The 24,940-nt window shown below is 46.1% G+C and overlaps 1 protein-coding gene across 2 annotated transcripts in view; it reads left to right on the top strand.

Annotated features, from left to right (window-relative positions):
* The window catches only part of LOC115197439 (solute carrier family 45 member 3-like), a 74,308-nt gene that overhangs the window by 27,294 nt on the left and 22,074 nt on the right, over positions 1-24,940 (top strand). The window contains exons 1-2 of one of the 2 annotated variants that reach the window (XM_029758958.1): positions 11,364-11,589; positions 22,944-23,277. In XM_029758958.1, coding sequence (XP_029614818.1) covers positions 23,130-23,277 — 148 coding nt within the window. In that variant the 5' untranslated portion in view covers positions 11,364-11,589; positions 22,944-23,129. Of the gene's footprint in view, positions 1-11,363; positions 11,590-22,943; positions 23,278-24,940 lie in introns of those variants that run through there. The other variant, XM_029758957.1, reaches the window with a different exon arrangement.

A 24,940-nucleotide genomic window follows, 5' to 3' on the forward strand; every position in this document is an offset into this window, starting at 1 on the left:
TGCTGACCGCCCCAATAGGTCCACAGATCACGCAATCGCAATCTGCCCTAACCCATCTGGACAAGAGGAATACCTATGTAAGAATGCTGTTCATCGATTACAGCTCAGCATTTAACACCGTAGTACCCTCCAAACTCGTCATTAAGCTCGAAACCCTGGGTCTCGACCCTGCCCTGTACAACTGGATCCTGGACTTTCTGACGAGCCACCCCCAGGTGGTGAGGGTAGGAAACAACATCTCCACCCCGCTGATCCTCAACACTGGGGCCCCACAAGGGTGCGTTCTCAGCCCTCTCCTGTACTCTCTGTTCACCCATGACTGCGTGGCCATGCACGCCTCCAACTCAATCATCAAGTTTGCAGACAACACTACAGTGGTAGGCTTGATTACCAACAATGACGAGATGGCCTACAGGGACGAGGTGAGGGCCCTCGGAGTGGGGTGTCAGGAAAATAACCTCACACTCAACGTCAACAAAACAAAGGAGATGATCGTGGACTTCAGGAAACAGCAGAGGGAGCACCCCCCTATCCACATCGACGGGACAGTAGTGGAGAAGGTGGAAAGTTTTAAGTTCCTCGGCGTACACATCACGGACAAACTGAAATGGTCCACCCACACAGACAGCGTGGTGAAGACGGCGCAACAGTGCCTCTTCAACCTCAGGAGGCTGAATAAATTTGGCTTGTCACCAAAAACACTCACAAACTTTTACAGATGCACAATCGAGAGCATCCTGTCGGGCTGTATCACCGCCTGGTACGGCAGCTGCTCCGCCCATAACCGGGAAGGCTCTCCAGAGGGTAGTGAGGTCTGCACAACGCATCACCGGGTGCAAACTACCTGCCCTCCAGGACACCTACACCACCCGATGTCACAGGAAGGCCAAAAAGATCAAGGACAGCAACCACCCGAGCCACTGCCTGTTCACTCCGCTAACATCCAGAAGGCGAGGTCAGTACAGGTGCATCAAAGCTGGAACCGAGAGACTGAAAAACAGCTTCTATTTCAAGGCCATCAGACTGTTAAACAGCCATCACTAACATTGAGTGGCTGCTGCCAACATACTGACTCAACTCAAGCCACTTTAATAATGGGAAAATGTATGTAATCAATTTATCACTTGCCACTTTATATTATTTATATTAGATAATGTTTACTTAACCTACATTATTCATCTCATATGTATATACTGTACGCCATACCATCTACTGCATCTTGCCATCTTGATGTAATTAGATGTATCACTAGCCACTTTAAACAATGCCACTTTATATAATGTTTTCATAACCTACATTACTCATCTCATATGTATATACTGTACTCTATACCATCTACTGCATCTTGCCATCCTGATATAATGTATCACTAGCCACCTTAAACAATGCTGCTTTATATGTTTTCATACTCTACAATACTCATCTCATATGTATATACTGTACCCTATATCATCTACTACATCTTGCCTATGCCGTTCGGCCATCACTCATTTATATATTTTTATGTACATATTCGTATTCATTCCTTTACACTTGTGTGTACAAGCTAGTTGTTGTGGAATTGGTAGATTACTTGTTAGATATTACTGCATGGTTGGAACTAGAAGCACAAGCATTTCACTACACTTGCATTAACACCTGCTAACCATGTGTATGTGACAAATAAATTTGATTTGATGTTCTTGCTCACGTGTTCCTGACATGTTTTTCTCCTGTATTAGACCTGTAATTCCCCATCAGAAATTGGATGAATGGCCATTGTGCTCCTGTGACACATGGCTTCTGCTCATTCTCACACTCTCATGTACCTGAAATGGAAAGGCATTTCTGTACTCGGTGAACCATGAGAGAGGCCTATTTAGTGAGGGGATTTTAAGCCTTTCTTTATAATAAGGTTAGGCCTAGTGATGGGATTTCTGCCAATGCCAGAAATAGACAATTTGATATTGAACTTGACCATTTGATGTCTAGTGTAGTGTGTGTTTGAGAGTGTTTATGAGAGGCTAATCAACGTAAAGGAAGGAAATCTTTAACTTGGTTGCTCTTGCCATTCTGTGGCTGCCTTTTGTGTGTTGGAGCTGACGATTGACATGCCTTCTGTCCCACCCGACTTTGACTTCCCCGCTGTATCTTTGTTATGGGTTGGGCTCACCATGCCAGTTGTGTTGCAAAGGCTATTTTTTCCTTTTGATTTTGTGTTGCAATGACTTTATGTCTGTATGTGTGTGAGGGAGTGGTGTGATGAGAACGCTGCTGTTAATAAACACACAAAGCAATTGTGTGTGTGTGTGTGTGTACATGAATATCCGTATGGGGCAGAGCATCCGTTCCTGGGTCTCACCATCTGGTTCTGTGTAGCGTTTGACTGAGGCGTTAATCATTGGGGCATAAGGCTCTCTGCAGTCTGACAACAGCTGGAAACATGGACCTGTGGATGTCCCACCAATATCGAGCCACCGCCAAACTCTGGGTCACTCTTTCTGAAGACAGATCTGTGTGAGGTCGCGGCCCTACACTCCCAGCATACCTAACAGAAACATCTAGAAGGGTTACACATGTGCGCCACGACTCCCAATCCCAGGAACTTCACACAGATCCCGGCAAACACATGTTGAAGTGTTCCCCAATGCATCAGAGATATACAGATTTCATTCAGCAGTGGACTCTTATGAATGCATCTCTGGTATAGGCCTATGAGTGCTGTCTGTTGGGTCTGTAATAGGTAGTGAGTTATCAAAATGGTGGCCTGTTTTTTCCCAGCAGCTTAACTAATGTCCTGCAGTGAGGCTCCTTTTCACAGAGAAATCACACTGATAAGTGTTGTCTTTCTCTGGGGCCAACAGTACTCCTTCATTGTCACCGTCTCTAATGGGCTCTCCCAAACTAACAACCTATCTATTTAGAGCAAGCAGAGAACAATATAGCTGGTTACTTACAAGGCAATCTCTAAGAATGTAAGCCAGGATCTGTGTTTAAGCTAATGAATGTGCAGAGCTGCGTTTTAGCATCAGAATCATGTATTTAACGTAGGTTAATTTGCTATGGGAACACACAATGAGTGATTGATCCTTCCTCTGTCCAGCGACTCATCTATAATGTGGGTGAAATTTAAGTTTTATTGGGTCCTTCCTCTCGATGCCAAGAGGAGTAGCTCTTCTAGCCTATTTCTGACATGGTCACTTTTGTCTCCTCCTCAGTTATCAAAGTGCAGAGAAGTCTTATAATGGACACTCTGGGTTTAGCTTTTAGTCCTGGAGCAGGGTTTGCAGAATACTCAAACCCATGTAGCCTAGCCGGCTGATATGTCATCAGCCAAGACCCGCTGTAATGAACCATGAACAACTTTAATTAGAATAGATTAACATCTACACTTCTGTGGGATAGTACTTCTAGGAAATGCCAGATTCTACTGAATATTTGCAGGCCAAAGATACTGTGGTGTATGTCTAGAGCTGTGGCTTTAAATTAAGGTCTATAGTCTTAAGGTATAGGCCTATGTATACTTGTCATATGCTCCGATTTGAGTCCTTTGGGCATTGTGGAGAAAGAGTCCAGCTGGATATAGAAATGAGACTGGGTGGAACTCTAGTTCCTTGGTGATTTGACTCAGCACCAACCTCATTATTTACTCAGCACCAACCTCATTATTTGTTAAAGACCCAGCAACTAGGATGGTGCCGACAGAGATGGTCGCCTCGCTTTACGTTCTTAGGAAACTATGCAGTACCTTTTTTTAATGTATTATTTCTTACACTGTTACCCCAGGAAATCGTAAGTCTTATAACATACAGCCGGGAAGAACTATTGGATATAAGAGCAACGTCAACTTACCAACATTACGACCAGGAATATGACTTTCCTGAAGTGAATCCTCTGTTTGGACCACCACCCAGGACAATGGATTGGATCCCAGTAGGCGACCCAAAACAACGGCGCCACAGAAGGGGCAGACGGAGCGGTCTTTGGTCAGGCTCCGTAGACGGGCACATCGCTCACCGCTCCCGAGTATACTACTCGCTAATGTCCAGTCTCTTGACAACAAGGTAGACAAAATTCGAGCAAGGGTTGCCTTACAGAGAGCCGTCAGAGATTGTAACATTCTCTGTTTCACGGAAACATGGCTCACTCGGAATACCTTATCAAAGTCGGTACAGCCACCCAGTTTCTTCACGCATCGTGACGACAGAAACAAGCATCTCTTTGGTAAGAAGAAGGGCGGGGGTGTATGCCTTATGATTAACCTCTCTGGGCTAGCGTCCCACCTGCGGGACACACTATTCAACAGCCAGTGAAATAGCATGGCGCGAAATACAAAACAGCAATAATCTCATAATTTCATTTTCTCAAACAATCAACTATTTTACACCCTTTTAAAGATAAGACTCTCATTAATCTAACCACATTGTCCGATTTTAAAAAGGCTTTACAGTGAAAGCATAAAATTAGATTATGTTAGGACATAAACTTCACAAGAAAAACCACACTGCCATTTTCCAAGCAAGGACATGCATCACAAAAAACAAAAGTACAGCTAAAATATTCACTAACCTTTGATGATCTTCATCAGATGGCACTCATAGGACCTCATGTTATACAATACATGTACAGTCGTATGAAAATGTTTGGGCACCCCTCTGAGGCTGCATAATAATTTACTCTGTCATCACAGAAAATGATCACAGTGGCATGCCATTCATTTTCTAATAAAAGCTGAGTACTGGGGTATTGTCCAGACAAAGATTTTTAGTGTAGCAATATTAAGTTGTTTGAAATTAAATCAGATGTGAAAAATAGGCTATGCAAAAATGTGGGCATTCTTGTCATTCTGTTGATTTGAATACCTGTAACTACTTAGCACTGATTAATTGGAACACACAATTGGTTTGGTGAGCTCATTAAGCCTTGAACTTAATAGACAAGTGCATCCAATCATGAGAAAAGGTATTTAAGGTGGCCAATTGCAAGTTGTTGTTCTCTTTGACTCTCCTCTGAAGAGTGGCAACATGGGGGCCTCAAAACAACTCTCAAATGACCTGAAAACAAAGATTGTTCAACATTATGGTTTACAGGAAAGCTACAAAAAGCTATCGCAGAGATGTAAGCTGTCAGTGTCCACTGTAAGGAACATAGTGAGGAAATGGAAGACCACAGGCACAGTTCTTGTTAAGGCCAGAAGTGGCAGGCCAAGTAAAATATCGGAGAGGCAAAGGCGAAGGATGGTGAGAACGGTCAAAGACCTACAACATCATCTTGCTGCAGATGGTGTCACTGTGCATCGTTCAACAATTCAGCGCACTTTGCACAAGGAGAAGCTGTATGGGAGAGTGATGCGGAACAAGCCTTTTCTGCACACATGCCACAAACAGAGTCGCTTGAGGTATGCAAACGCACAATTGGACAAGCCAGCTTCATTTTGGAATAAGGTGCTGTGGACTGATGAAACAAAGATTGAGTTATTTGGTCATAACAAGGGACGTTATGCATGGCGGCAAAAGAACACAGCGTTCCAAGAAAAACACTTGCTACCCACAGTAAAATTTGGTGGGGGTTCCATCATGCTGTGGGGCTGTGTGGCCAGTGCCGGTACTGGGAATCTTGTTAAAGTTGAGGGTCGCATGGATTCCACTCAATATCAGCAGATTCTTGGGAATAATGTTGAAGAATCAGTCACAAAGTTGAAGTTATGCCGGGGCTGGATATTTCAACAAGACAATGACCCAAAACACTGCTCAAAATCTACCCGGGCATTTATGCAGAGGAACAAGTACAATGTTCTGGAATGGCCATCCCAGTCCCCAGACTTGAATATCATTGAGAATCTGTGGGATGATTTGAAGCGGGCTGTCCATGCTCGGCAACCATCAAACCTAACTGAACTGGAGATGTTTTGTAAGGAGTAATGGTCCAAAATACCTTCATCCAGAATCCAGACACTCATTAGAGGCTATAGGAAGCGTCTAGAGGCTGTTATTTTAGCAAAAGGAGGCTCTACTAAATATTGATGTGATTTTTCTATTGGGGTGCCCCAATTTATGCACCTGTCTAATTTTGTTTTGATGCATATTGCACATTTTCTGTTAATCCAATAAACCTAATTTCACCACTGAAATATTACTGTGTCCATCAGTTATTTGATAGATCAAAATGAAATTGCTGATCCAAACACCCAATTATTTATAAATGGAAATCATGGAGATTGTCAGGCGTGCCCAAACTTTTTCATACGACTGTATGTTTTGCTCGATAAAGTTCATATTTATATCCAAAAACAGCATTTTACATTGGCGCGTGATGTTCAGAAAATGTATTCCCACAAAAATACTCATCATAAACGTTGATAAAATTTACAACAGTTATTGAAAGAATTATAGATATACTTCTCCTTAATGCATCCGCTGTGTGATTTTAAAATAGCTTCACGGAGAAAGCACATTTTTCAATATTCTGAGTACAGACCTCAGCCATCAAAGCAAGCTATACAGATACCCGCCAAGTTCTGGGGTCAACTAAACTCAGGACACGAAAAGTAAAAATGTTCCATTACCGGTCGTAGAAACATGTCAAACATTGTTTACAATCAACCCCTAGGGTATTTTTAACATAAAACGTTGATAATATTCCAACCGGACAATAGCGTATTCATTCCAGGAGAAAAAGAAGGAACGCACGCTCGAGGGCTCGCGCATACCCAAGCCCTTTCTCCATAGGCAGTCACTCATTGACTGAGCTACTATTCTCTGCCCAGTAATAGGAGAAGGAGGAAACAAGTTTCTAAAGGCTGTTGACAGCCAATGGAAGCCTTAGGAAGTGCAACGTGACCCCACAGACACTGTAGTTTCGATAGGGATTCAAAAGAAGAACTACAATTCTCAGATTTCCCACTTCCTGGTTGGATTTTTCTCAGGGTTTTGCCTGCCATATGAGTTCTGTTATACTCACAGACATCATTCAAACAGTTTTAGAAGCTTCAGAGTGTTTTCTATCCAAATCTACTAATAATATGCAAATATTTGACTCTGGGCCCGAGTATTAGGCAGTTTACTCTGGGCACGCTTTTCATCCGAAATCGAAAATACTGCCCCCTATACCCTAAAAAGTTAACGAGTCATGGTGTGATCATAACAACATACAGGAACTCAAGTCCTTTTGTTCACCTGACCTAGAATTCCTTACAATCAAATACAGACCGCATTATCTACCAAGAGAATTCTCTTTGATTATAATCACAGCCGTGTATATCCCACCCAAGCAGACACCTTGACGGCCCTGAAAGAACTTCATTGTATGTAAACTGGAAACCGCATATCTTGAGGCTGCATTTATTGTAGCTGGGGATTTTAACAAGGCTAATCTGAAAACAAGGCTCCATAAATGTTATCAGCATATCAAATGCACGACCTGGATTGGCAAAATTCTGGATCATTGCTACTCTAACTTCTGCGACGCATACAAAGCCCTCCCTTGCCCTCCTTTCGGCAAATCTGACCATGACTCCATCTTGTTGTTCCCAGCCTATAGACAGAAACTAAAACAGGAAACGCCCGTGCTCAGGTCTATTCAATGTTGGTCCGACCAATCTGATTCTACGCTTCAAGATTGCTTCGATCACGTGGACTGGGATATGTTCCGGATAGCCTTAGACAACAACATTGATGTATACGCTGATTCATGAGCGAGTTTATTAGCAAATGCATCAGTGATGTTGTACTCACGGTGACTATTAAAACCTTCCCCAACCAGAAACCGTGGATTGATGGCAGCATTCGCACAAAACTGAAAGCTCAAACCACTGCTTTGAATCATGGCAAGGCGACCGGAAACATGACCGAATACAAACAGTGTGGCTATTCCCACATGGAAGGCAATCAAACAAGCAAAGTGTCAGTATAGAGACAAAGTAGAGTCACAATTCAATGGCTCAGACACGAGACGTATGTGGCAGGGTCTACAGTCAATCACGGATTACAAAAAGAAGACCAGCCCCGTCGCGGACACCGACGTCTTGCTCCCAGACAAACTAAACAACTTATTTGCTCGCTTTGAGGACAATACAGTGCCACTGACACGGCCCGCTACCAAAACCTGCGGGCTCTCCTTCACTGCAGCCAACGTGAGTAAAACATTTAAACGTGTTAACCCTCGCAAGGCTGCCGGCCCAGACGGCATCCCTAGCCGCGTCCTCAGAGCATGCGCAGATCAGCTGGCTGGTGTGTTTACGGACATATTCAATCAATCCCAGTCTGCTGTTCCCACATTCTTCAAGAGGGCCACCATTGTTCCTGTTCCCAAGAAAGCTAAGGTAATTGAGCTAAACAACTATTGCCCCGTAGCACTCACTTTCGTCATCATGAAGTGCTTTGAGAGACTAGTCAAGGATCATATCACCTCCACCCTACCTGACACCTTAGACCCACTCCAATTTGCTTACCGCCCCAATAGGTCCACAGATGACGCAATCGCAATCACACTGCACACTGCCCTAACCCATCTGGACAAGAGGAATACCTATGTAAGAATGCTGTTCATCGATTACAGCTCAGCATTTAACACCATAGTACCCTCCAAACTCGTCATTAAGCTCGAAACCCTGGGTCTCGACCCTGCCCTGTACAACTGAATCCTGGACTTTCTGACGGGCCGCCCCCCAGGTGGTGAGGGTAGGAAACAACATCTCCACCCCGCTGATCCTCAACACTGGGGCCCCACAAGGGTGTGTTCTCAGCCCTCTCCTGTACTCTCTGTTCACCTATGACTGCGTGGCCATGCACGCCTCCAACTCAATCATCAAGTTTGCAGACGACACTACAGTGGTAGGCTTGATTACCAACAACGACGAGAGGGCCAACAGGGACGAGGTGAGGGCCCTCGGAGTGGGGTGTCAGGAAAATAACCTCACACTCAACATCAACAAAACAAAGGAGATGATCGTGAACTTCAGGAAACAGCAGAGGGAGCACCCCCCTATCCACATCGACGGGACAGTAGTGGAGAAGGTGGAAAGTTTTAAGTTCCTTGGCGTACACATCACGGACAAACTGAAATTGTCCACCCACACAGACAGCGTGGTGAAGAAGGCGCAACAGCGCCTCTTCAACCTCAGGAGGCTGAATAAATTTGGCTTGTCACCAAAAACACTCACAAACTTTTACAGATGCACAATCGAGAGCATCCTGTCGGGCTGTATCACCGCCTGGTAAGGCAACTGCTCTGCCCAGAACTGTAAGGCTCTCCAGAGGGTAGTGAGGTCTGCACAACGCATCACCGGGGGCAAACTACCTGCCCTCCAAGACACCTACACCACCCGATGTCACAGGAAGGCCATAAAGATCATCAAGGACATCAACCACCCGAGCCACTGCCTGTTCACCCTGCTATCATCCAGAAGGCGAGGTCAGTACAGGTGCATCAAAGCCCCGACCGAGAGACTGAAAAACAGCTTCTATTTCAAGGTCATCAGACTGTTAAACAGCCATCACTAACATTGAGTGGCTGCTGCCAACATTCTGACTCAAATCTCTAGCCACTTTAATAATTAAAAATTGGATGTAATAAATGTATCTCTAGTCACTTTAAACAATGCCACTTTATATAATGTTTACATATCCTACATTACTCATCTCATATGTATATACTGTACTCTATACCATCTACTGCATCTTGCCTATGCCGGTTGGCCATCGCTCATCCATATATTTATATTATTTATATATTTATATATTTGTATTTATATTCTTATTCATTCCTTTACACTTATGTGTATAAGGTAGTTGTTGTGAAATTGTTAGATTACTTGTTAGATATTACTGCACGGTCGAAACTAGAAGCACAAGCATTTCGCTACTCTCGCATTAACATCTGCTAACCATGTGTATGGGACCAATACAATTTGATTTGATTTGATATTCTGTCTTCTTTAACTCTATGGCATACTGAAAGGCTTTTACATTCTGCTTTTACTCTGTTAATGAATTGCAAAAGAGGTATGTTTAGACTAACTAGCGTTCAGTCTTATAAATAGCTCATACTTATCTCATGACTGGGGACAGAATTAGTTTGTTCTGTTGTTTTAGCCCAATATATCTAAATGGAAAAACGATACTAGAGAAGAGGCTTTTGATAGTCAGGAAACAGTCTTCTAACAAACTCACATCATTCCCTAAGCTGTGAGCTCTCTAAAGCTCATCTAATTCGATGCAAGCCACTCTTGTGGGCAAAGGGAATTGTTACTAGCAGACAATTGCTGCCCTCTGTCTTCATATTGATCTGCCCCTGGTCAGCAGGCTGCAGGAATGGAGATTCCTTAAACTACAGGCATGCTCTAATGAGTTACTGTCTCTGATTCCACTCCACGCCGCTCCACTTCTCTTGTCGTTTATCAAATTAAAAGGTTCTCTGTGGGGGGTTGAGCCTGCCTGCAGGCGTGAGGAGCAGACATGTCAGCAGCTGGGGGGTTAGTGGAGTTAGTGTGTGTGAATGGACCTGTGACTGAGGCAGGAGTATGGATTAAGGGGGTGAGAGGGCCATCCCTGATAGGCTATTTAACATGATACCGGGCCAGGGGCTTTTGTACTAACTTTTTGGGGGGAAGAGAAGTGATTTCATGAGTTTGTGTGTGTGTGTGTGTGTGTGTGTGTGTGTGTGTGTGTGTGTGTGTGTGTGTGTGTGTGTTGGTTGGTTGGTTCTTCTATAGAATGTTCCTTGTTTTACTATCCTTGTGGGGACTTTGGGAGATTTTATGTCCCAACAAGGATATTAAAACAAGGAAAATTCTATAGAAGAACCAACCGACACATACACACACACACACACACACACACACACACACACACACACATACAAACACATGCAATCACTTTGGAAATGTCCCCATGAGGACAAGGGCTTTTTTAGGCTTAGGGGCTAGGTTTAGGGTTAAGGTTACACTTACTGTAGGGTTACAATTAGGGTTAGGGTAAGGGGTTATTAGTTAGGTTTAGGGTTATCATAAGGGTTAGGGATAGGTGTAGGGTTATCGTTAGGGATAGGTTTAGGGTTATGGGTTATGGGTTAGGGAAAATAGGATTTTGAATGGAAATTAATTGTAGGACCCCACGAGGATTGATGTGTGTGTATGCGTGTGTATGCGTGTGTGTGTGTGTGCGTGTGCGTGTGCGTGTACGCGTGCGTGTGTGGTGAGTAATGAGTAGGTGTGTGGGTTTTAGGAAGAGGTTTGAGCTAGCATGCCGTATGTTTTCCTCGAGGAGAAGATTCCTGAAGTGCTCAGGGTTTTTCCACCTTACAGGCTGAGAGAGAGAGTGAGAGAGAGAGAGAGAGAGAGAGAGAGAGAGAGAGATAATAGAGGGAGGGGCAGTAAGAAAGCAGAGACATAGAGGGAGAGAGCAGAAAGTAGATATTCACAGTTTGGCTGGGTAGTCAGAATAGGGATCTATGTAGCTGTCCTCTAGTGGCAGTGGAGTATTGGTAGGATAAGGAGGGCATGCAAATATCCAGTGGTCTGTGTGTGTGAATGGCTAGGGGACAAGACTGTGATGGTCAGATAGCGGCAATGCAATTGTCTTGGTCATCAGCTGTACTACTCTACTTTACATAGTAAGTACATTCTACTACCCATTACTTTGAATTATGATAAAGTTTCCTAATTGAATGTGCTAACTGGTCAGAACCATCAGACTGTGAATTCAAAGATGCAAATACTGTTGTTATATGATCCTTTTGTAAGTGTGACAGTTATCAAACAGATATTCACTCAGTTGTGTATGTTAATTGACATTTGTTTTTTTTACATTATTGTCAGCCATGCATGATGCCAGTCCATGCAGTGCTCATTGTTGTCAGCCATGCATAATGCCAGTCCACAAAATGCTTATTGCACTTGAGAAGGGGTGACTACACCAATTATTTGCTCACAGTGAAGGAACTGTGCCAGCCCTGCCAAGAAGAAGGCATGAATGGACTTTTTGAGGGCAAACTGTTGGAGAGCTCTGTTTGAGTTAATACTACAAATATGAGAAAGATTTTTTAAAAATCAATTCTACAGCAAAAACTTTTAGGCTTAAATTCAGGTTTTGACCTCTCAATTAACTTTGTGCAAATAAATCTGTTGTCATTCTAATGAAAGTCATTGAGATGCAATTTACTCATATTAGTCATTGCAGCTTTACATAATAGGCTTTGAGGCACTGAAAGGCAGGGGTCCTCAGGGACGTTATCAGGCATTGATTCACAAAAGGCTACAGGATTGGACTCTGTGGCAATCCATTTTTGTGCTATTTGCGTGCCAAGGGGGATAAGAGTCCCCTCCCAGATCTCTTATTATCTCCATTCAGAGGGGTGGGGTTAAATGCGGAAAACACATTTCAGTTGAATGCATTCAGTTGAACAACTGACTAGGTATCCCCCTTTCCCCTTTACCCTTTCAACAGTTTGAAAGGACTGGGAGGGGTGTTGATCCTCCTCTCCTCACTTCCAGATCAGTTATCCCCAGCGTGCATTCCTCTCCTCTGGGTCCACCTGATAAGTGTCTGTGTGTGAATCCCCTGTCTGTCCATCTGTCTGTCAGATAGGCTAACCAGCGCTGCTTCCCCGGGAGGGTCACCAGCTCTGCCAGGACTCTGAAAGGAGAGCTGATTGGGTTTCAAGTTCCCTCAAAAGTGTAAAGGACAATTGAATCTGTATTTTCAGAAAAATAAACAAATGTATTTTATTTTATTGTTATTTATTGCATGAATTGTATATGTTACTACTTCAGTTTCATGATCGGACTTAATACTTCATATTGGCAACAACCATGGAGAAAGTTTCAAAAGAATTAATAACTCTAATTAATTGCCAAAAATGTTAAATTAAAGTTAAACATCAGCTTCATATTCAACTTACTTCTGAGATGTATTGTGCTGAGACATTGGCTTAATTATGTAGATGGAGAGTGCCATGGCCAAATGTATGATTAGACTCTCCAGAAATAAGACAAGGACGTCTTTTCTCCTCAGACAGAGGTTTTTCAGTCAACTGATCAACAGCCAGGTAATGTTCACTAAATTTGGTAAATCCGACCACAACTCTATACTCCTGATTCCTGCGTCCTGACCAGTATAAGGGGTTATTGGTTATTGTGGTTTGGTCAGGACGTGGCAGGGGGTGTTTGTTTTATGTGGTTCGGGGTTTGTTGGGATATGTAATTATGTAAGAGGGGTGTTTGTTTTATGTGTTCCGGGGTTTTGGGGTATTGGGGTATTGTTCTGGTTTTGTATTTCTATGATTTTCTAGGTTGTGTATTTCTTTGTTGGCCTGGTATGGCTCTCAATCAGGAACAGCTGTACATCGTTGTTGCTGATTGGGAGTCATACTTAAGAAGCCCTTTTTTCACCTGTGTTGGTGGGATGTGGTTTTTGCACGTCTGTGTGTGTAGCCTGCATTACTGTTCGTTCGTTCGTTCGTTTTCTTGTTTTGTTTTGTCAGTGTTCAAATAAACGTTAAAATGAGCACTCAATCCACTGCGCCTTGGTCCATTACATACGACGACCGTTACAGAACATCCCACCACCAAAGGACCAAGCAGCGGGGCAAGGAGCAGCAGAGGAACTATATGGACTATGGGGAATCATGGACATGGGAAGAAATTCTGGACGGGGCTGGACCATGGAGGAAGGCTGGAATGGACCGGGACTGTTATATCAGAACAAGGCTGGCATGGAAGCCTGAGAGGCAGCCCCAAGTAATATTTTGGGGGGGGGCACACGGGTAGTTTGGCTGGGCCATGGTTGAGCCCCAAGCCAACTCCCCGTGCTTACCGGAGGCAGCGTGATACTGGTCAGGCCCCGTGCTTTGGGGTGATGCGCATGGCGTCGAGGCCGAGCATTTACAGGCCGGTGTGCTCGGTGCCAGCGTCCCGCATTTGCCAGGGGGAAGCGGGCACTCAGCCAGTAAGGGTGGTGCCAGTCCTGCGCTCGAGACCGCCAGTGCGTCTCCACGGCCCAGTGTATCCTGTTCCCGCTCCTCGCACTAGCCTTGGTACCTCCACTACCAGCCCCACGCACCAGGCCTCCAGTGCGTCAGCCTAGTCCAACTCGTCCTGTTCCTGCTCCTCGCACTAGCCTTGGGGTGCGTGTCTCCAGTCTGGTACCTCCACTACCAGGCCTCCAGTGCGTCAGCCCAGTCCAACTCGTCCTGTTCCTGCTCCTCGCACTAGCCTTGGGGTGCGTGTCTCCAGTCTGGTACCTCCACTACCAGCTCCACGCACCAGGCCTCCAGTGCATCAGCCCAGTCCAACTCGTCCTGTTCCTGCTCCTCGCACTAGCCTTGGGGTGCGTGTCTCCAGTCTGGTACCTCCACTACCAGCCCCACGCATCAGGCTTTCAGTGCGCAGTCCCGGTCCAGCGCTTCCGACGACATTACCCCGTCCAGAGCTTCCGGCAACAGTGCCCCGTCCAGAGCTTCCTGCAACAGTGCCCCGTCCAGAGTGTCCGGCAACAGTGCCCCGTTCAGAGTGTCCGGAACAGTGCCCCGTCCAGAGTGTCCGGCAACAGTGCCCAGTCCAGAGTGTCCGGCAACAGTGCACCATCCAGAGTGTCCGGCAACAGTGCCCCGTCCAGAGTGTCCGGCGACAGTGCCCCGTCTAGAGATGGCCCACAGTCCGGAGCCTGCAGAGACGGCCCACAGTCCGGAGCCTGCAGAGACGGCCCACAGTCCGGAGCCTGCAGAGACGGCCCACAGTCCGGAGCCTGCAGAGTCGCCCTACAGTCCGGAACCGGCGCAGCCAGAGTCGCCCTACAGTCCAGAACCGGCGCAGCCAGAGTCGCCCTACAGTCCAGAACCGGCGCAGCCAGAGTCGCCCTACAGTACGACGCAGCCAGAGTTGCCCTACAGTCCGGAACTGGCGCAGCCAGAGTCGCTCTCCAGTATGACGCAGCCAGAGTCGCCCTCCAGTATGACGCAGCCAGAGTCGCCCTCCAGTATGACGCAGCCAGAGTCGCCCTCCAGTACGACGCAGCCAGAGTCGCCCGTTGCGAGGGTCCCCAGTCCGGGGTCGACGGAGAGGGACCTCAATCTAGAGACGTTATGTGAGTGGGCTGAGCCAAGGGTGGAGCGGGGTCTGCGTCCCGCTCCTGAGCCACCTCCGTAGGGGGAAGTGTTGGGAAGGGGGGGTGTTGCAGAAGCACCGTCGGTGACGGTGGCCACCCTCCCTTCCCTCCCATGTAGTTTTGGGATTATTTTGTTTTGGGGTATTTTTGTGTTTTTGTGTGAGGTGCATCCGGGGTCTGCACCTTTGGAGGGGGGGGGGGGTACTGTCACGTCCTGACCAGTATAAGGGGTTATTGTGGTTTGGTCAGGACGTGGCAGGGGTGTTTGTTTTATGTGGTTCGGGGTTTGTTGGGATATGTAATTATGTAAGAGGGGTGTTTGTTTTATGTGTTCCGGGGTTTTGGGGTATTGTTCTGGTTTTGTATTTCTATGATTTTCTAGGTTGTGTATTTCTTTGTTGGCCTGGTATGGCTCTCAATCAGGAACAGCTGTACATCGTTGTTGCTGATTGGGAGTCATACTTAAGTAGCCCTTTTTTCACCTGTGTTGGTGGGATGTGGTTTTTGCACTGCTGTGTGTGTGTAGCCTGCATTACTGTTCGTTTTCGTTTTTGTTTTGTCAGTGTTCAAATAAACGTTAAAATGAGCACTCAACCCGCTGTGCCTTGATCCATTACATACGACGACCGTTACACTTACAAGCAAAAATTAAAGCAGGAAGCACCAGTGACTCGGTCTATAAAAAAGTGGTCAGGTGAAGCAGATGCTAAACTACAGGGCTGTTTTACTATCACAGACTGGAACATGTTCCAGGATTCTTCCGATGGCATTGAGGAGTACACCACATCAGTCACTGGCTTTATCAATAAGTGCATCGAGGACGTCATCCCCACAGTGACTGTACGTACATACCCCAACCAGAAGCCATGGGTTACAGGCAACATTCACACTGAGCTAAAGGGCAGAGCTGCCGCTTTCAAGGTGCGGGACTCTAACCCGGAAGCTTACAAGAAATCCTGCTATGCCCTGCGACGAACCATCGAACAGGCAAAGCGTCAATGCAGGGCTAAGATTGAATCATACTACACTGGCTCCGACGCTTGTCTTATGTGGGTGGGCTTGCAAACTATTACAGACTCCAAAGGGAAGCACAGCCGTGAGCTGCCCAGTGACACGAGCCTACCAGACAAGCTAAATCACTTCTATGCTTGCTTCGAGGCAAGCAACACTGAGGCATGCATGAGCGCATCAGCTGTTCCGGATGACTGTGTGATCACGCTCTCCGTAGCCGACATGAGTAAGACCTTTAAGCAGGTCAACATACACAAGGCTGCAGGGCCATACGAATTACCAGGATGTGTGCTCCGGGCATGTGCTGACTAACTGGCAGGTGTCTTCACTGACATTTTCAACATGTCCCTGATTGAGTCTGTAATACCAACATGTTTCAAGCAGACCCTGTGCCCAAGAACACAAAGACAACCTGCCTAAATGACTACAGACCCGTAGCACTCACATCCGTAGTCATGAAGTGCTTTGAAAGGCTGCTCGTGGCTCACATGAACACCATTATCCCAGAAACCCAAGACCCACTCCAATTTGCATACCGCCCAAACAGATCCACAGATGATGCAAACTCTATTGCACTCCACACTGCCCTTTCCCACCTGGAGAAAAGGAACACTTATGTGAGAATGCTATTCATCGACTACGGCTCAGCGTTCAACACAATAGTACCCTCAAAGCTCATCACTAAGCTAAGGATCCTGGGACTAAACACCTAAACATCGAGAGCATCCTGACTGTTTGCATCACTGCCTGGTACGGCAATTGCTCGGCCTCCGACCGCAAGGCACTACAGAGGGTAGTGCGTACGGCCCAGTACATCACTGGGGCTAAACTGCCTGCCATCCAGGACCTCTACACCAGGCAGTGTCAGAGGAAGGCCCTAAAAATTGTCAAAGACCCCAGCCACCCCATTCATAGACTGTTCTCTCTACTACCGCATGGCAAGCGGTACTGGAGTGCCAAGTCTAGGACAAAAAGGCTTCTCAACAGTTTTTACCCCCAAGCCATAAGACTCCTGAACAGGTAATCAAATTGCTACCCGGACTATTTGCATTGTGTGCCCCCCAACCCCTCTTTTACGCTGCTGCTACTCTCTGTTTATCATATATGCACAGTCACTTTAAGTATACATTCATGTACATATGTACAGTACATACTTCCTCAATTGGCCCGACCAACCAATGCTCCCGCACATTGGCTAACCGGGCTATCTGCATTGTGTCCCACCACCCACCACCCGCCAACCCCTCTTTACGCTACTGCTACTCTCTGTTCATCATATATGTGTAACCAATGTGAAATGGCTAGTTAGTTAGCGGTGGTGCGCGCTAATAGCGTTTCAATCGGGTGACGTCATTCGCTCTGCGACCTGAAGTAGTTGTTCCCCTTGCTCTGCAATGGCTGCGGCATTTGTGGCACGATGGGTATCAATGTTTCGTGGGTGTCAGTTGTTGATGTGTGCAGAGGGTCCCTGGTTCAAGCCCAGGTTGGGGCGAGGAGAGGGACAGAAGCTGAACTGTTACATATGCATAGTAACTTTAACCATATCTACATGTATATACTACCTCAATCAGCCTGACTAACCGGTGTCTGTATATAGCCTCGCTACTGTTTTTCTCTGTCTTTTTACTGTTGTTTTTATTTCTTTACTTACCTATTGTTCACCTAATAGCTTTTTTGCACTATTGGTTAGAGCCTGTAAGTAAGCATTTCACTGTAAGGTTTATACCATTTTATATGAACCCCCGTATTAATAAAAGCCCCAATTGAACAGGTCTTCAAAAAATAGATCAAAGTGCTACTACTCAGATTGGCACAATGTACACAAAGCCTGTTTGGTGTTGTAATAATACTCCTCGAAGCCATTAAGGCTGATTTGGGGGGCTGGACCTGAATGGGCCTGGTAATGGCACAAAGGGAGAGCAGGGATGTCATGACAATAGCACCTCTTCCCCCTCTATCTCCCATCTCTTCCCCCCTCAGCCCCTTCTGCCCCTGTGCCTAGGCCCAGTGTGTGTAATCACTCCAGAAGACTCTGAGATGCTCTGATTAAGTATGGCTGACGATCGATGGGCATGACTGGAATATATTGTGGAGCCAGAGGTGTCATTAAACTTGTGTGGAATGGCTGTTGTGTGGGTTGCTGTGTGCACCTTGTCTGCCTCACTCTGCTCCGTCTAGGAGTTTGCCCCCGAGAGCTCTGCTCCGTGCCATGTTGATGTTATTTTCGAGGAGTGCCAGGTTTGAACCAAACACGTGGGTTTTATTTTACACATAATTCAGGGTTCGCTAAACCTGCTGATAAATGTTCTGCACAGTAGTCTGTCTAGTCTCTACTCCCTCACATCCCTCCCCACCTCGGCCCAGTGTGGCCACCAATGCTTAGGTCAATACCTCTGCAGCCATTCCATTTTCAAACCCTGGAGTCTGTCTGACCTGCACAAAATAAGATTCTTTATCTGTTCATGTCATGTGGGACTTGTAGTTTCAGTGAGAAAGTCTGACTGGGACTGGGAAAAGAGGGCATTCAAACTGTGATTGAGAGACATCAAAAAATAGCCAGTCGTGTGCAGAAATGTCAAAAGTCCTCTTAGAATTCTAAGACTGCAGGTCAGCCCTGAAGGTGACCTTGGAGCCAAGGAGTGTGAGGATGGAGAGAGGATGGTTTAGGGAGGGGAAGAAGAAGACAGGTGTACGGGAGGGGGTGGGCACTGGGCAGGCACTGGAGGCGCTGACTGGTCCCCTGATGGGCTCTTTTCAGGGTGTTTGAGTCTGGTGGGATTGGGATTTGACCAGTGTGAAAGTCTCCTCTCTCCTCCATTGGAGTGACCCAGGACCCTGCTGGCCCCAGGCTGCTAAAGCATCTGCTCTGTCCCCCTTCTACTCTCACATTGCTCACTGACACTCCTCTCACGTCGCTCTCTCACAGTCCTCTCATGTTGCTCACTGACACTCCGCTCACGTCTCTCACAGTCCTCTCACGTTGCTCACTGACACTCCGCTCACGTCTCTCACAGTCCTCTCACGTTGCTCACTGACACTCCTCTCACGTCGCTCTCTCACAGTCCTCTCACGTTGCTCACTGACACTCCGCTCACGTCTCTCACAGTCCTCTCACGTTGCTCACTGACACTCCGCTCACGTCTCTCACAGTCCTCTCACGTTGCTCACAGACACTCCTCTCACGTCGCTCTCTCACAGTCCTCTCACGTTGCTCACTGACACTCCGCTCACGTCTCTCACAGTCCTCTCACGTTGCTCACTGACACTCTGCTCACGTCTCTCACAGTCCTCTCACGTTGCTCACTGACACTCCGCTCACGTCTCTCACAGTCCTCTCACGTTGCTCACTGACACTCCTCTCACGTCGCTCTCTCACAGTCCTCTCATGTTGCTCACTGACACTCTGCTCACGTCTCTCACAGTCCTCTCACGTTGCTCACTGACACTCCGCTCACGTCTCTCACAGTCCTCTCACGTTGCTCACTGACACTCCGCTCACGTCTCTCACAGTCCTCTCACGTTGCTCACTGACACTCCTCTCACGTCGCTCTCTCACAGTCCTCTCACGTTGCTCACTGACACTCCGCTCACGTCTCTCACAGTCCTCTCACGTTGCTCACTGACACTCCTCTCACGTCTCTCACAGTCCTCTCACGTTGCTCACTGACACTCCGCTCACGTCTCTCACAGTCCTCTCACGTTGCTCACTGACACTCCTCTCACGTCGCTCTCTCACAGTCCTCTCATGTTGCTCACTGACACTCCTCTCACGTCTCTCACAGTCCTCTCACGTTGCTCACTGACACTCCGCTCACGTCTCTCACAGTCCTCTCACGTTGCTCACTGACACTCCTCTCACGTCGCTCTCTCACAGTCCTCTCATGTTGCTCACTGACACTCCGCTCACGTCTCTCACAGTCCTCTCACGTTGCTCACTGACACTCCGCACACGTCTCTCTCTCACAGTCCTCTCACGTTGCTCACTGACACTCCTCTCACGTTGCTCACTGACACTCCAGTCGCCTATGATGATGACATCAGTAATGGTTTCCAATGCTGAATAGAACATTTTATAGAACTACATTCCCCACTCTACAAATTGTCTAATGCTTTTGTTTTTCTGTTTCTTCACAACTGATCATTGTTGTTGAACTACTAAATAATCACTACTGAAACTATTTCCTGGAGGACGTAGACCGTCATTGTAAATATGAATTTGTTCTTAACTGACTTGCCTAGTTAAATAAAGGTTCAATTTATTTTTATTTTTATAAAAACTCACCATGTAAATGCAGCCAATTCATTCCATGCACCTGAACAGTATTTATTTACTGTGCTCTGCTGTGCGTCATTACTAACTAGTCTACTATTGTAAATGACATACAGTTGAAGTCGGAAGTTTACATACACCATAGCCAAATACATTTAAACTCAGTTTTTCACAATTCCTGACATTCCTGACTATAGTTTTGGCAAGTCGGTTAGGACATCTACTTTGTGCGTGACACAAGTAATTTTTCCACCAATTGTTTACAGACAGATTAGTTCACTTATAATTCACTGTATCACAATTTCAGTGGGTCAGAAGTTTACATACACTAAGTTGACGGTGCCTTTAAACAGCTTGTAAAATTCCAGAAAATGATGTCATGGCTTTAGAAGCTTCTGACAGGCTATTTGACATCATTTGAGTCAATTGGAGGTGTATTTCAAGGCCTACATTCAAACTCAGTGCCTCTTTGCTTGACATCATGGGACAATCAAAAGAAATCAGCCAAGACCTCCACAAAAAAATTGTAGACCTCCACAAGTCTGGTTCATCCTTGGGAGCAAATTCCAAACGCCTGAAGGTACCACGTTCATCTGTACAAACAATAGTACGCAAGTATAAACACGATGGTACCCCGCAGCCGTCATACCGCTCGGAAAGGAGACGCGTTCTGTCTCCTAGAGATTAACATACTTTGGTGCGAAAAGTGCAAATCAATCACAGAACAACAGCAAAGGACCTTATGAAGATGCTGGAGGAAAAGTACCTGTATCCACAGTAAAACGAGTCCTATATCGACATAACCTGAAAGGCCGCTCAGCAAGGAAGAAGCCACTGCTCCAGAACCGCCATAAAAAAGCCAGACTACAGTTTGCAACTGCACATGGGGACAAAGATCGTACTTTTTGGAGAAATGTCCTCTGGTCTGATGAAACAAAAATAGAACTGTTTGGCCATAATGACCATTGTTATGTTTGGAGGAAAATGGGGGAGGCTTGCAAGCCGAAGAACACCATCCCCACCGTGAAGCACAGGGGTGGCAGCATCATGTTGTGGGTGTGCTTTGCTGCAGGAGGGACTGGTGCACTTCACAAAATAGATGGCATCATGAGGTAGGAAAATGATGTGGATGTATTGAAGCAACATCTCAAGACAGTCAGGAAGTTAAAGCTTGGTCGCAAATGGGTCTTCCAAATGGACAATGACCCCAAGCATACTTCAAAAGTGGTGGCAAAGTGGCTTAAGGACAACAAAGTCAAGGTATTGGAGTGGCCATCACAAAGCTCTGACCTCAATCCTATAGAAAATTTGTGGGCAGAACTGAAAAAGCGTGTTCGAGCCAGAAGGCCTACAAACCTGACTCAGTTACACCAGCTCTGTTAGGTGGAATGGGCCGAAATTCACCCAACTTATTGTGGAAGGGTACCTGAAATGTTTGTCCCAAGTTAAGCAATTTAAAGGCAATGCTACCAAATACTAATTGAGTGTATGTAAACTTCTGACCCACTGGGAACGTGATGAAAGAAATCAAAGCTGAAATAAATCATTCTTTCTACTATTATTCTGACATTTCACATTCTTAAAATAAAGTGCTGATCCTAACTGACCTAAGACAGGGAATTTTTACTAGGATTAAATGTCATGAATTGTGAAAAACCAAGTTTGAATGTTTTTTTTTTTAAGGTGTTTGTAAACTTTCAACTTCAACTGTATGTCTGACTCATCTCACTGTTGTTCAAGCTGTTCAGAAGCTGAACTGTTGAGTTGGTGTATTAATCCTTTTGTGGCTGGTTGTGGCTGTCTAAAGGTATCAGCGTGCTTCAGTTCGGCTGGCAGCTAGCCAAAGTCGGCTAGGCGAACCGAACGAGTGTGCTCCCATACTCCCTTAAAAGATCTTCACTTGTAAAACGAGAAATAAGTGGCAATAGTACTGTTCGTCCTATTTGAGAGCCGTAGCCAGTATACATGTCCTCAAAATAGTCTGAATTAATCTAAGGAATCTGTCATTAATAAAAAAAATTCAGAGGAGATCTTAGTCGTGCAATTTTACATCTAAGATGTTTGGTTCAGTATTTCTCAATGAAAAAATTAGCTTGAAAACGAGTCGTTGACAACAAAGACTTTATTGAAGAAACCTTACAGTTTACCAGTTATGGACAAGGGGCGTAAACTTCGGCTCCCGAACTTCGGCTGGCCTTGAGAAAAAATGTTGTGTGCCCAAGCTGCCCCCAAAAAACTTACCGGAGTCCAAAATGAACAAAAACATCACAAAATATCGTCATTATATATGCACAAACTGTTTTGAGCTTAACAGTCCCTGTCTCTGTCTCTACATGTTGGAATCCTCTTCCTTGTCTTGTGAGAAAGGCTCTCTGCGGCAGCAGCTATCAAGCAATCTCTGTGCCTGAGGCGTCTGACCACCAGGTGCTTTAGCCTTAGAGGGACCTGTCTGGGCCCTTTTCTCTCCCGGCGTCCCTCCCTCCTCAGGCCGGTCTTAGCTATCAGCCTCCATGCTTTCCAACGTGAGTCAAACTGATATTTTGTTCTTCTCAACACCTCTCTCCTCTGTTCTCTTCTTTCAGATCCAGAATGCTGAAGCCAGGATGGATCCTCCAGGTTATCTGAGACGGTCCGCGTGTTCTCCCTGTTCTCCGTCTGCGACGGCTCCCTCATCCCCGAGCCTCGTCCCGCGGGGCCCCATCTGGCTCTCCATCTCCCGGCAGCAGCCCCCAGTTGCGGAGTAGCAGTGGAAAGGCGACCCTGTAAATATGTCTGGATGGAGGTCTCAATGGCGTCTCGTCCTGCTGAACTCCCTGACCTGCGGCCTGGAGATTTGCGTGGCAGCTGGGATCACGTATGTTCCCCCCCTGCTACTGGAGGCTGGGGTAGAGGAACAGTACATGACTATGGTACTAGGTAAGCCAGCTCTGGTTACTCCCCCCTTGTCCCCTCTCTCTGACAGGACATTCAATAGACTTGAAAGAGTCTTCATCTAAGGGGAAGATGAGAGCCCCCCCCCCCCCCCCCGCCCCATTAGCTATATATCACCCAACACACACACACACACACACACACACACACACACACACACACACACACACACACACACACACACACACACACACACACACACACACACACACACACACACACACAGAAACAGGCATGTGCATGCCCCCATGCTCACACGCACGTGCTCACACACACACATACATACTCCCTTGGGGAGAGAAACTGGAGAATAGGATTCATCCGTCTCTTCTGTTGTTCTCTAGCTGACCACTTGATGGATTGTTGGGTGTCAACTGTTTCCCATTATTTAATACATTAGACACTTCCCTCTTTTCCCAGTGTTTCTGCCGTGTCTTTTTTTTTAATGTTTATTTGGTAGAAAATATGATTATACCCCATCGCATAATTTTTATGTCCCTTTTTATTGCAGTTAAACTGTCTGCAGATTGCAGTGCCAATATAATTTGAGACTCATTAATGTAGTCCCAGGAAATGTGTAACTCATATGAAAGCCAAACAAATTGAAATGTATTCTGTGGGTTGATGAACAACTGTGTAGCATATGTGAATGATTTAACAGTTGTTGGTGGCTTAGACTTGATATTCAAATTGATAATGTGCTCTGTAGGAAGGGTAAAGGATAGGAGACAAACCTCTTATTAAAGTGTCTGTGTGTGTGTGTGCTTGCCTGCTAGCGGGCCTGTGACTGTGTGTGACTATGTCTGGGAGATAGGGTTGGGCAGGGCCACAGGTCTCTCGCTATTAGTCCGTTTCCCACTGGCCTTGTAGGCGTCAATGAGGCCATTACCTTAATCAGAGGCCAAATCACTTGTTGCTTTGTTCAGGTCGTAATCAGGTGCTAATTGAAAGGCAGTGGGAGACAGAGAGACGGAACGGCTGGAGGCAGCAGCCCTCCGTTTCACAGGCCTACTTTTACTCTTTACATGAGTTGCACTTCAGAACTCAAATCTGAAATGAAGCAGGTCATTTCAGATGTGAATATGAACACGTTTCTATTTGCCCTTTCACTTCTCACGCAGTCTCTGTTTTTGTTATGGATGTGTTATTAATGTCTCTGCTAGTTTGGCTAATGTCTCGGAGCGTAGCTGCATTGTGTTCTATAATGTTTTCATTGCTGTGCAGCTAGGGATTTTACTGGTGAGGGGTGTCAGAGGGCTTAGTGTGGAGGTACAGAGGCCCAGTGCTCTGGATGGGTCTCGTCCTGCTGGAAGTGGACAGGGCAGTGCCCCAACAGCCCGTTAGAAAATGTATCTACAACAGCCTGCTGTCTCCTGTGGCTGTTGGCCTGCTGGCACAGGACCACATTTCCAAAAACATATTCACTGTTTTGTCCTCCTGATGGAACAGGCTCATTTTAGATCCCCATAGTTGAGTTTCTAATGTGGTTCTGGACTGTGGCTGCGGGGTTGTTCTACACTAACAACAGCAGCCTACTCTTACCGATAGATACAAAGAGGGGTGGTTGTTGTTAGACCTCATTGCCTGCAAACTGTGGCATGCTGTTATATTTGACCTAACATTAATGCTGAATTAGATGTTTAGGTTT

This window comes from Salmo trutta, chromosome 7 (assembly GCF_901001165.1).
Source record: "Salmo trutta chromosome 7, fSalTru1.1, whole genome shotgun sequence".
In the NCBI taxonomy this organism is placed as follows: Eukaryota; Metazoa; Chordata; class Actinopteri; order Salmoniformes; family Salmonidae; genus Salmo; species Salmo trutta.